This window comes from Phoenix dactylifera, chromosome 2 (genome assembly GCF_051530095.1).
Source record: "Phoenix dactylifera cultivar Ajwa chromosome 2, Ajwa_hap1_PhDact_Kaust_v1.1, whole genome shotgun sequence".
Lineage (NCBI taxonomy): Eukaryota > Viridiplantae > Streptophyta > Magnoliopsida > Arecales > Arecaceae > Phoenix > Phoenix dactylifera.
Genome location: NC_143191.1, coordinates 35,064,764 through 35,078,741, shown reverse-complemented (window position 1 = coordinate 35,078,741; position 13,978 = coordinate 35,064,764). Strand labels below are relative to the sequence as shown.

Sequence of the window (13,978 nt, the reverse complement as noted above, 5' to 3'; positions counted from 1 at the left end):
ACTGCAAGATACTATGGCCAGCCAATCACATCTCATCTATGTAATTATATGATTACTGGACCATTCTAGCGCAAATTACAAGAAAATTATTTTTTTCTATTTTTGAAAAGATAACCTGCATATGTTGATGTAATAGCATTTGAATCGAGAATATAAAAAAAAAAAAATTGGCATGCCTAAATTACATGCTAGACTGGGCTTCTATTAATCAAAAATATTTGATTAGTCTTTTTCCTCACATTAGGATGGTTATTTCCTGCCTTTTCTATCATATACTCATCCCATCATTGATGGCCAACTTCTAATGGAACTGAACCCTTAACTTCTTGTCACCAAATAAAATACTATTTAAGCAAGCATTTGGTGATGCCACCGATTGAACTATGAGGATCTTCTTTCTTCTTTTTTTCCCCTTTTTTTTTGAAAAATAGATTGAATTATCAGATCATCAAGTCTTATCTGATCCAACATTGGATGGTCAAGATGAGTTTTCTTTTATGGTGGCAAATTTTATGTGTCATTGTAATGCATCTTGAATCTTAAATCACTTTTTATGCTAGGATGTTTAAAGCTATAAAAGAAAGATAGACTTTTATATTTTAAGTAAATTGATATAGGAGGCTTCAATATAATGATACATGCATATATATGATATATACTTTATTTCTCTCAAGATGAAAATGTATCTACTTTCTCAGATCTAAAATCAATAATAAGTATTCAAATCAAAAGTTCACATCATTAATCATGATCTATACTACTAAAACTACTAGAAATCAAAAGTCACGAATCTTGTTGGTCTCCAACCTTTATATTAAATAGACAGCTAAAATAATATGAGATCATATTTTTCTATAATCTAAGCATTAATATCTATTACTTTTCAATCTATATATATTTTAATATATATACGTATAATGTAATCAATAAAATAGATTCTCAATTTAAATATTTTATCATATATTTTAGTATAGTGGCATGATCAAAACTGTTCACTTTGTGCCTATTTGATGCATAAACTAGAGAGCACTAAAATTAGTAAATTTTGATTTATAGATATTTTTAGTCGCGAAGGTCAGGATAAACTATGGATATTCGATTTAAGCACCTGATTATTAATTTTGGACTTGAGAAGAGTAGATATCTCTCTACTCGGTAGATATCTCTCAGCATATATATATATATATATATATATATATATATATATATATATATATATATATATATATATATATATATATATATGCTAGGATACTTTTAAGAGTATTTAACTTCAAATACTTTCTAATCAAAAATTATGAAAGATCTTTCAAAACAAAAATTACCACTGTTGATTATGATATAAGAAATATAAAATACTTGTACATTGTTGTTTTTTTTTTAATTCCAAGGTCCTTATATATAATCAGAAAAAATGAATTATGGAAATATATCTAATGACAAAAAATATAAGATAAATAATATATATTTATCTAAATATGTTAAATATATAAAAAATAAAAACTTCATTTAATTTGGATATTTTTCAAACTATAAATCAAATTAAAACATGATACCATACTATGATTAATTTTATTTTAATTTGATGCATAGATAAATATCTAAAGAATATATAAAAATTCTGATTTCTTGTCAATTTAAATATTGTAGATCCTAACCTGTGTTATTTATTTTTATTTTAAAATATTTTTTTATTATTTTTGATATAAAGTATTTTTAACTAGGAAGCATTTAGAGCATCCAACCTAACTCTATATTATTTTTAACTGAAAGGATATTTTTTATTTTTTCTTGAAAATTTAGAAATCTACATACCTAAAGTAGGATAGTAAATGATGATGATTAACATCACTAGTTGTATATCTCCAAAGTAGATGAAACCTCACGTGACAGCAATGCAGTTCCACCACAACTTAACCACATATGCACACTCACGTGCCATGTCCTTTACTTGTACCAGGTAGAGTTTTCATCCTATTGCTGAAGTTGAAAAAAAAATATTTTTAATAAATGGAATTATTGAAGATTCATGTCAATTAAAAAAAAGATTTACTAGAAGAACATGGAAAAACGAAAATATAGTTCATCTGATCCTTTGCTTACCAAAGCTAAAAGCCTTCTATCCCAAACCATTGTCCATCTTTATTACACATTGCTATTATTGTATGACCCTACCATATTTAGTAAAAATATGATATGTGTGTGTGTGTAAAAGAGAAGACCCAACACTCATTGAGGCCGGGGATATGCCAAAAGCATATATGTACATACATGCATACATTTACGCACTTTTATAGAAAAAAAATACTTAATTGTATATTTTTACTTTTTAAAAAATTGTAATTTGTATATTTACTCCTAGATCAAGTTCTTTTTTTATATATATCCCCGCTATTAAACTACCATTAGGCTGTTATTAAATTTATAAAATAATAGTTTCGTCCTCATATAAATGAATCTAAAAATTAAAATTAAAGGGTGTTTTATATCACAACTAGGATTTTGTTAAGAACACCTGTCTGTATCCATATTTACAAACTAATCTAGATAATATTGCTTTAATTTGCAAATAAACCCTTAGGTTAAGGTTCTCTTGGTAGACTCAGAGGAGCCATTACTGTTGCAATTAGTAGAGACACTCAAATATTTTGTGGCCAAAATATCTCCATTTTTAGCTGGAGCATGAGGTTCATTTCTTTTCCCCACTTCTTTCTCTTCAATCTTACTGACCCAATAGCTACCCACTGTGTGTTAGAGAGCAGGAGGGCAAGAGTCCAATGTGATGCTTATCAGGTTGTACATGTGTTCTGGAAGATGAATCGAGTTGCTGATTGAGTCGCCTTCTTTACTGCTTACCATTCTAGGAAGATTCTCTGGACCCGCTTTATATCTGTTCCTCCACCTCTGTGGTGTTTTTTGTCTTTTGACTTTGATGGCAATGCTCACGCAAAACTAATGTGAGCTGTAAATGTACTAATTTTTTTTTTGGCATCAGTAGTAGTGGAGACTGGCTAGCGGGTGAACCTCTAGGGGGCGTTTGGTAACCCCAACAGGATCACCATGGTGATCTAAGATCCTCGGTGATCCGAATGCTGGAGTGATTTGATCCTCAGTGATCTAAGATCAATGTGTTTGGTAACCCATGATCCAGTGATTAAAAATTCCCGAATATCCATGAGTAACTTGTTTGGTACGGTACGGAGATCCAAGATCACTGACTACATGATACCACAAATACCCTTTATATATCTTAGATGGATTTTTTTATGTATTTTTAATTCTCATGAATTAAAAATATAAGTCAATATACTAATTCCTATAATAGCTCCATAATTTTGTCACATATTCTACTTTTAGTAGCCCTTATCATATATTTATTAATCATATAAAATATATTATAATAAAATATTAATATATTTATCAATATATTAATTATTAATATATTCTAAAAAAATATTTATTAGTCCTATAAATTATTAATCTTATAAAAATATGTTATTTTTTATTATAGAATTAATATTTTTATTTATACTTATAATAGATTTTTGTAATACTAATAATTATTTTGAGTAGAAAAATAAGGTAAATAGGAGTAATATAGTAATATATTAAATATTTTCATTATATAAATATAAAATATAATAATATACTTCTGTTAGAATTTAAAATTATTCTTCAATAATAATAGGATAATAATATTATTAGTAATATATTATAATATAATATATATCATTAATATAATATATAATATATAACATTGACATAATATATTGATGGTATATCGATATATTAATTTTTTTGCTAACTTGAGGGGTATTTTTGTCTTTAACTTTCAACCCAGGATCACCGTCGTGGGGTGATCTTGGATTTCGGACCTCAAGGACGGGTATCCCATCACCGAGTTGGAGGGTGATTTGAGGAGTAGAAGTGATTTAGGATCACCACCACGTAGGATCACCGTGGTGCAACCAAACGCGGTGATCTCATCACCTCCACCCATATCATCCTTAATCCTAAGACGATCATCCCATACCAAACGCCTCCTAGATGGCTTCTCTACTCCTCCCTCTACTCTTTAGTATCATCATCTCCCTGGTTCTAACCGGGTAGCACAACATTCTGCAAAGGAGTCCCTAGCTGGCACCAAGAATACACTCTCAAATAAGAGTTGACTCAAGTTGAAGGAAAACACAAATCTGTACCAATCAGAGGGATGATTTTATTGGTTATACTGATTGAATTAAATTACTTTTACCGGCTTATAACATTTGAATAATTATTTTTTCAGTTTGATAGAAAAATTAACAAAACACATACTATATTTTATTTTAGAATAAAAACTTTTTTATTATCTAAAATAATTAAAAGACTTTAATGTTTCTAATCATATGTTAAATCTTTATTTTTTTTTTAAAATACATGATTACTGGTGACTTTGTATTATACTATTAGAAAGTGGTGTACAATGTAAGTTCAAATTTATCAATAATTTAAAGTATAATAATTAAAATAAATATTTATCAATAATTTGAAGCTATTTTTAAATGTTGTCTTGATGGTTTGGAGGTTTGTGTTTTGTCGATGGTTCAGATTTATAAATTTGATAATACTTTATTGTAATCTTCAAAAAAAAAAGAAAAAAAAAGAGGGTGACAGTTTTTTTTTTTCTTAAAAAAGTTTGGTAAGAAGGCTCACTACATCAGACTATATTATAGCAATTAATGGAAATCCTAACCGTGGATCCATCCGTTGGTAATTATAGGAAGCTAGGAAACATAACAAGACAAATATAGGCACGTAATGAGTTAATAATTCATTCTCAAAAATAAGCTATAGATTGGTACTAAATCGCCTCGGTGTGCCCAGCTTTCCTTCTCCCCCTGCATTTATATGCGTAGAAAGCCGCTGAAACAGCGGTGCGTCTTCTGCCATTCTGTTCTTGGATCTGAAGCAGAAAGAGATGACCCTGGTGCCTACATTTTGCTTGTGAAGTTCCCTAATTTACCCCATCTTCCATTAGCTTAATTACTTTAGATTCCTGTTTCTTTGTTTTTTTTATTATATAAGTTGCTATTTAGTTAATGTTGTTCTTGCTTGATCAAAGACCTGAAGTGGGTTTGCTGGAGTTTTTTTTTTAATTTTTTACTGTTTTTGTCCACTTTACTCGCCATTACTTGAGTTTTGTCTGGATTTTGTTTCTCTCTTTTTTTTTTTTTGAATTTGGTTTATGTTGTTTGTTTGGTTGCCTTTGAACGGGGGGAAAAATTCACATTCAACCCATGGTAAGATCTGGAAAAGTTGAAGAAAAAGGGTGGAAGATTTGTTTTCCAAGTCCTTATTGAATAATGCCCACATGGTTTGGAGCTTTACAACTGCAGATACCTTTCCCCACCTTGCTGTCTCGTTGAGCTCTGGATGGCAGAGGAGGAACAAAACCCTAAACCTATGTCCTTTTGTTCTCTCCTTGCTTCTTGCTTGCTGCATTGGGCCTGCGGGGCGGGTATCTAGCGGAAAGATCTGATTTTGATGCGGGGGATCGAGGAAAGTTGTGATTTTGGGGTCTGGGTTGTGGATGGTTCAAAAGCATCGTGAGGATTTCAAGAGTTTTCTGCTGCTCAGATCGGCCAGTGCTTGCTGAAAGAGGGAAAGGATGGCTCCTCCCAGCTTTGGTCTTCCTCGATGGTGGGCGAAGGAGACGCGGAATGGCACTCCGGTGGTCGTGACCATGGAGAACCCCAACTACTCGGTAGTCGAGATTGATGGTCCTGAGGCTGCCGCTTTCCAGTCCATGGACAAGGGCCGGGGGAAGAATGCAAAGCAGTTCACCTGGGTGTTGCTGCTCAAGGCCCACCAAGCTGTCGGATGTGTCGCTTGGTTGGTGGCCGGGCTCTGGGCGCTGCTTGGGGCCATCAAGAAGCGATTGATCTCTCGGCAGGGAGTCGCGGTGGAAGGCAATAAGCTCTGCAAAGGCAAGCTACTGTTCAGGTTCCTCAGGGGCTTTTTGGCGCTGTCACTGGTGATGCTTGCGTTTGAGATGATTGCCTATTGGAATGGCTGGCACTTTCAGAAGCCCAATTTGCACCTTCCTGAGAACTTGCACATACCGGAGACCACCGAGATCCAGGGGTGGATGCATTCTGCCTATCTCTCATGGCTTTCTTTCAGAGCTGACTACATTGCCTACCCAATTCAGGCCCTGTCGAACTTCTGTGTGATTCTCTTCATTATACAGTCGGCAGATAGGATGATCTTGTGCCTCGGGTGCTTCTGGATCAAATTCAAGAAGATCAAACCAAGGATAGAAGGTGTTCCCTTCAAATCTGATGATGTGGAGGGTTCAAATTTTGAGTACCCCATGGTTATGGTCCAGATTCCAATGTGCAATGAGAGGGAGGTAAGAAAACTCGGCTGCATTATGATGGCATTCTATCTTTTGCATGTGCTTTTCTTCTTTTATTTTTTATTTTCTTCACCTGAATATATTTATGTGTAGTTCTCTCTGTTCAACAAAAGAATTTGGAGATGATGCATTTGAACCCAAGAGTTCTTTCCGTAATTTGACATCTTTTTACCATAATTTAGCAAGGACGAATTTTGATATATGGTTGCTGCTGATACAGTTTCTGATGGTGTAACTCGGAAGAACAACTTCTTATATCTTAATTTTGATTTATTCTAGGTATATGAGCAATCCATTTCAGCTGTCTGCCAGATTGATTGGCCCAGAGAACGTTTATTAATTCAAGTTCTGGATGACTCGGATGATGAGACCATCAAGATCTTAATCAAAGCAGAGGTGTCCAAGTGGAGCCAACGCGGCGTCAACATTGTCTATCAGCATCGCTTGGTCCGGACTGGTTACAAGGCGGGCAATCTCAAGTCTGCCATGAGCTGTGACTATGTCAAGGACTATGAATTTGTTGCCATATTTGATGCCGACTTCCAGCCTAACCCTGACTTTCTTAAACAAACAGTTCCACATTTTAAGGTATCTATATTATCCAGTCCAACTACAGAAAATAGACTTTGGTTGCATAAACAACATGAATATTCTTCAGTGCATGAACTATCTGATGTTTTTTGATGCAGGGAAATCTTGAACTTGGGTTAGTTCAGGCACGGTGGGGTTTTGTAAATAAGGACGAGAACCTGCTAACCCGTCTCCAAAACATTAACCTCTGCTTTCATTTTGAGGTGGAACAGCAGGTAAATGGTGTTTTCTTAAACTTCTTCGGTTTTAATGGTACTGCTGGTGTTTGGAGAATCAAAGCATTAGAGGACTCTGGGGGTTGGCTTGAGAGAACAACTGTGGAGGATATGGATATTGCAGTTCGTGCCCATCTCAACGGTTGGAAATTCATCTTCCTCAATGATGTCAAGGTGCTTATGTGTTCTGTATCACACTTTGAGTTGTTTGCCATTTCCTTCAGGAAATTTTTGTTAATCCTTTGGGTGAATCCCTTTCGGCCAGGTGCCCTGTGAAGTTCCCGAGTCTTACGAGGCTTACCGGAAGCAACAACATCGATGGCATTCTGGGCCAATGCACCTATTCCGATTGTGTCTTCCAGCAATTATAACTTCCAAGGTTTTCCATCTTTTGATAATTATTAATTTCGTGCTTGTCTGGCCGTGAAAAATTCTCAGGTAACCATCAAACGTTGTATTGCAGATATCCATATGGAAGAAGGCAAACTTAATACTGCTCTTTTTCCTCCTGAGGAAGCTAATCCTTCCGTTCTATTCATTCACATTGTTTTGTGTAATTCTGCCCTTAACCATGTTTGTGCCCGAGGCTGAGCTACCTGTCTGGGTGATCTGTTATGTGCCTGTCGTAATGTCCTTTCTCAACATTCTGCCGGCCCCAAGATCCTTCCCATTCATTGTTCCATACCTTCTTTTCGAGAACACCATGTCAATTACCAAGTTTAATGCTATGGTCTCTGGATTATTCAAACTAGGGAGTTCGTACGAGTGGGTCGTTACTAAAAAAGCAGGTAGGTCATCAGAGTCTGATCTATTGGCAGCAGCAGAAATGGAATCAAAGCCTGCGAACGATCCGCAGCTTCTTAGAGGGGTTTCAGAGAGCGAACTCATGGAGCTGAACAAGTTGAAGGAACAACAAGAAGAATCTCTCCTTCCTGTAAAAAGGACCAATAAAATCTACAAGAAGGAATTGGCTCTTGCTCTTTTACTCCTTACAGCTGCAGTCAGAAGTCTTCTGTCTGCCCAAGGAATTCACTTCTACTTCCTCCTCTTCCAAGGTGTATCGTTTCTTCTTGTGGGTCTTGATCTGATTGGGGAGCAGATTAGCTGATGAGTGAAGGAAAAAGAGAAGGTGCAAATCCCAATTATTCTTGGTCATCCGAGCTTCCTTTCCATGGAAAACGCACTTGTTGGCATTGATAGCTATGAATTTAGTGAATTTATTTAATCGAGATATTCCTTATTGAATTCTTGGTCTTCACCTTTGCAAGAGGTGACGGTGGATAGCAGCTTCTACATGATAAGAGCTCAATCATTTCGAAATCTGGACAGGATTTTTATTGTCTCTTTCTCCTTTGCGAAGTCCTTCTGCTACACAGATTATTATTCTTCCTTCAATTTGATGTTAGCTACGACCTACTCTACTTCTTGCTTGAGTACAGCTTGCCATCGAGATTTAGCCCCAATGTACTTGTAAACAAAGAGTGAAAATGTTGGATTCTAGTATTTATTTCTAAAAGTCGAGGGAGTAGTGTTCTTGTTTCCCACTCCAATTATACTTATGTAACAATCATCTGTATATTTGAATGAATTCAGTTCAATCTAAAGTTGAAATAGATATTTAGTAATCCATTGCCCACTTTGTGTCTTCCATTCACTTATTGTGTTTTCACTCTCTCTTATCTCTCGAGCTTTTTTCTCCTTTTGGTTCGACAATTACTATGCATTCTTGTTTTGAGTAAAGAAGTTGTTTTGCTTTGCGATAGTTCTGGGCTCTCTCATCGTCGTATGTAGTGAGAAGCCGGTTTACCATAAAAAAAAAAAAGAAAAAAAAAAAGAAGAAGAAGTTGTCGGCGGAGATGGACAGAGATGAGGGTGTGGGGTAACAAAGTTTTTGTTAATAGCCACTTCCATTATATCATGGTGTAATGATGGAGGGTGGCCTAGCTCTTAAGCATGTGAACTCTCTTATTAGCATCTCTACCTCGGCACCACAAAGGAACACTGACACGCCCCTCGACATTAACTATATGGGTGCTAAGATTATGTAATCTGTTAAGAACTAGTTTTATAGGAGTGAAGCAGCATCCCTCCAGCTTGTTCTTTCTATCCACTTGCCTTCATAAGCACAACAATCTTACCCTGGCGAGCTCAGTTGTTTTTTGTATAATGCCCAAGAAGTTGTCAGGCTACGGTACCCATATATCAACATGGACATGGATGCTGACAAGAGGTAAGAGTTATTGGCATTGTTTTATTTTTCTGCACTCTGGTGACTGATACAACATGGACGTGGATGCTGACAAGAGGTAAGAGTTATTGGCATTGTTTTATTTTTCTGGACTCTGGTGACTGATACAACTAACTGATGGTAAGTTCTTAATATTTTTCATTACACGAGCATATTATCCTCTGTCAAATGCTTGCCCATAAATAAATATCCTGCAATATTTCTGATTCCATTCTTACGTTTGATGAAGTCTGTAATCTGTTACACTTTGTTTGATAAACACAAGTACATAATATCATGCAGGTTTCTGATCAAAGCAGGTGGCTTTCAGATGTTGAGATGAAAATGCCTTTCATAGTAAATGTAGATCATCTAATGTTTGCAACAAAAATTCCCATATGATATGAATATATAGGTGGTGGTTCAATATTTATTTTTAAGCACATTGCACAAGCAAGACCTTGTCCTCATGAAATGTAGCTCAGCACATATCGTAGGTATTCTGAATCATTAATCTGATGGATCAGATTATCCTTTGATGTTATCTAATCATGAAAGGAAGGAATACTACTCTATTGTATGTTAGTTTCCTATTATCAGGAGAAAGAGAGAGAGAGAGTTTTTTGTATTTAATAATGCTCAATTAGCACATCTAATGAGGTTTACAATTACTTAGGCTCCAGCTAGGGAAAAAAGAAAACTTATCTAATTTGGTCCGAATTAATTGTATGATACATATCATATCATCACACCCCAACGTTGTTGGGGCTCGATGTGCTTGCAATTTACAATGCTTCAACCACAGGAAGGGGGGAAAATTATTCAATTTGGTTCGACTCAATCGTATTATACATATTATACCATCATAGTTGAGTGGTTGATCCGGCTGGACGTGTGTGATGAATGAATTTGCTGGCTTCTGAATTGGAACTGAGGTTACATTTCGGCATATATTCGAGTACTGAAGAGTTCTTGAGAACCATGAACCTATCCTTCCTACATGTGAGTGTAACACAAAATCCTTGGAAGAGTTCCAGCTGAGAGGATGGTGGTCAAGGGGAAATGCAATCCCACTTATTGTGCATACTCTTCTTCATATATTATTTTCTGAAGCGAGATATTAACAACTAGTGTTCTCCAAAAGAAAATGCTGTTAAGCAACAGACGGGAAAACTGTGCAAAAGGCAATGACAGCTTGCACTGGCATAGTTTGGACTGAGTTCTTTGTTGGAGTTAGCTGAAATGTTTCAGGAAACATGTGAAATAAGATATCTTGGTGAGAGAAGCTAATGCAGACTTGGCTCTCTCTTGCTCTGTTCAGTGATTTTATGTAGGCAAGGAAAAGGCTAGGCTGAGAGGCATGGGCATTGCTTTTGCCTGATGAGAAAAAGGAGGGGTCCAGCGAACACTTGCATGGGTCCTCGGTTTGCTATAAATCCAGCAACTTGCCATCTACACCGGTGACACCCCCTACGCAATGATGTTTATGACTTTGCTCCATCTGAATGCCAGGAAAACCTTGCGAACCTGTCATTCTCCAATGGGTGCAAATCTAGTACTGCTTGCCTGTGATATATATGGATGGTGTCACGCAAGCATAGTGGCATTTTTTCGCACTTACTGTCCACCAGAAAAGCTAAAAAAAAAAAATTGTACTATTTTTTTTGAAAATGCATATCATTTAGAAATACTTAGAATACTAGTTTGCAATAACTTTTTCAATATGAATACTAGTTTGCAATTATTATTATTTTTGCAATATTTTTTTGATCAATTAAATTTTTCATTTAGGAAAGGCCTGTTTATTGTATATTGCCTGTCTAGGATATTATAAGAGCTGAGTGCCTATATATATATATGTGTGTGTGTGTGTGTGTGTGTGTGTGTGTGTGTGTGTGTGTGTGTGTCTATATATATATATATATATATATATATATATATATATATATATATATATATATATATATATATATATATATATATATATATATATATATATATATATATATGTATGTATGTATGTATGTATGTATATATATATATATATATATGTATGTATGTATGTATGTATATATATATATCAATCTTAATGTAATAGGAGCTAATGCCTATGAATGTATTAGAATTTAATTTAAAAAGGACCGAAATCTACAAATAAAAAAATTCCATGATTAAAAGGAGGGAGATTTGATTGAAGCTTGAAATAACATAACATTTAAGAATTGCATCTGAATCCGTAAATCATTATCAGATTTTCAATTTTTTCGTAAGATATCAGATTTTCATTGAACAGATAATCTCATGTAGAATGTATGTAAGGATGGTTGCTAGGTACTTGCCAGAGCCCATTAATGCATAATATACGAAGTGTCGAAGTAATGAAGGTGATGAGGATGATGATTATGATATACAGATACATTGAAAAGAGTTTTTTTGGTGAAATAACAATAGAAGAAATGTCAATTGCATCAAAAGAATCACAGGTCAGAAGAAATAACTCCAGTAAATTTTTTTTACTTTGAAGATCTGCTTATATCAGGTGAAGGGCAATCGACCACAGTTCATAATAAATAGGCTTTGTTACTGACTTTTCTGGCACCAAGCTGTTCCAAAAAAGCAATGCTCGTGAAGAGTAAATGTGATAGATTAGAAAAAGCCCTGATAGATATAACTGCAAAGCTATCGTCACAAATTTTGGTGGCCACTTTGGTGAAATCTTTACTCACTCATTGAATTCGCAACTTGTGGTGAAGCCAAATCTCGAGCACTTGAATACTTGCAAATCATAGAAGATTATTTGTTCGTGAATTCTGGCCAGTGGCCATCAACTGGCATCCAATTGGAGATTTACCTTATTTTGATGGCACCATTACCTAGATTGATTGAATATCTTTACATGGAGATGTATTGCACTTTAGCAGTTGTGACTAGGCTGTAAACTGGTACGATCAGTCATGAATCTATAATGTATAGGCATCCAACCTCAATAAGAAAATCTAGTTTGGAGTTGAATTCAGATTCATCAAATGAATAAGCTCAGAAGCCGCATCCAAGTTCAATTAATAATCGAATTCGATTTTTTAATATTCAATTTAGTCTATGATTTTAGTGGACGAACTAGTCAACGGTTAATAATTACCAAAACTGTAAGAACTCCTGCCACGATGGTGAATAGTTTATGGCAGATTGCAATATAGAAGTAGCATGATATACGAAGTGAATGCATGAGTGGCCTTGAAAAAAAAAATTAAATCACTTTTGAAATAGATTTAAATTTCTATTTATGTTTGGTTTGATTGAAACATAGCAACATGTAGGAGTTAAAGAGAGCGTGCATGAGAGAGATGTAAATCCAAATATCAAGAAAAAGAATTTACACAAATCATGAAGCTAATTTTCTTATATTCCTATATTTATAGATATTACATATATATAGTTTTTTTTTTCAGTATTTGGGCTATTGGGTCTTCAGATTTGATCATAATAAATCAAAGTTCGATCTGATAAGAAATCGGATCTTATATACAGAATCCAAATTCAATCAGATAAACTTATTGCAAACTTAGTTCGAATTTATACATGACTACATAAATAATTGGATCAGGTGATCGAGTTTTCGGATATCATCAATATCCCTAGTTTTGATACAATTTTGGGGAAGACAGACATCAAAGAGTGGTCTAGAAAGAATTATTAGGGCAACTTCCTCATGACCTATGTAAAACCTTTTACTTCAAAGTTCAAACATCTCTGAATTTCAGGTTTTACTATGACCACATGAAAGTTAAATAATAACTCAGTTCTTACTTTTGTTTAGTGACGTGAGTCATGGAGGGCAAACATGTGAGGCTTCAACATGTAGAATATAATCCTTTATATATTAACCTCTTTTGAATTGCATCACTGCTATAATTTGCTTAAATAGGTACTTATATTAGTTGAGTTCTGAAAATATTAATGGCAGAGTCATCATCAAACTTCAATTTGAGAGGTGATGCCATGGCATTGATCCAAAATAATATCAGGTTCATTGCTGCAAAACTAGCATTAGAAAGGATCACAACCAGACCATAAGGTTCCTTCAGGGAACAAAATATATATACGAGCATTGTAATTGTTGAAAGTATTGGATGAATGAAGAAATAAATAAATAGAACAAAGTTTATGTTTGGATTGTCTTAGAAGTTTTGGTCCCTTGGCTTGGTCCTCTCCTATAGCAATGCAAATGGGACCAAGTTAGATTTTTCACAGATGATTATGGTCTTTCACGCATGCACGACCACCTGACCATGCTTTGAGATGCATGATCATGCATGATCATATATTTCAAAATGGCTCTTGGGTGTAATTGTATGGTTGTATGTGCGTAAACGATCGAGATGGTCTTTCGCAAGAAAGACCTCATCTTTGCTAGGGTTGGCCCAAAAACCTTACCTAAAATACAAGGTTTAACTTAAAGTAACCTAATTGCGTTCATACTTATTTACTAATGGATTATACAAGGAGGCTAGCTCTAACTAGGCATCACTGCTCTTAGTCAACTTG

At 34.8% G+C, this 13,978-nt stretch overlaps 1 protein-coding gene across 1 annotated transcript; it reads left to right on the top strand.

Moving 5' to 3' along the window:
• Window positions 1–4,815: 4,815 nt before the first annotated feature.
• LOC103701690 (putative xyloglucan glycosyltransferase 5) lies at window positions 4,816–8,842 on the top strand. The gene is made up of 5 exons (XM_026802473.3): window positions 4,816–6,394; window positions 6,680–6,988; window positions 7,090–7,380; window positions 7,472–7,585; window positions 7,670–8,842. The coding sequence occupies exons 1-5, from the start codon at window positions 5,651–5,653 to the stop codon at window positions 8,312–8,314; spliced, it is 2,103 nt and encodes a 700-aa protein (XP_026658274.1). The 5' UTR covers window positions 4,816–5,650; the 3' UTR covers window positions 8,315–8,842.
• Window positions 8,843–13,978: the final 5,136 nt, after the last annotated feature.

Coding starts and splice junctions, on each gene's coding strand:
- LOC103701690 (XM_026802473.3), top strand. CDS start 5,651: ATGGCTCCTCCCAGCTTTGGTCTTCCTCGATGGTGGGCGAAGGAGACG. Junction 6,989..7,089: donor AAACAGTTCCACATTTTAAG/GTATCTATATTA, acceptor TTTTTGATGCAG/GGAAATCTTGAACTTGGGTT. Junction 7,381..7,471: donor TCTTCCTCAATGATGTCAAG/GTGCTTATGTGT, acceptor CCTTTCGGCCAG/GTGCCCTGTGAAGTTCCCGA.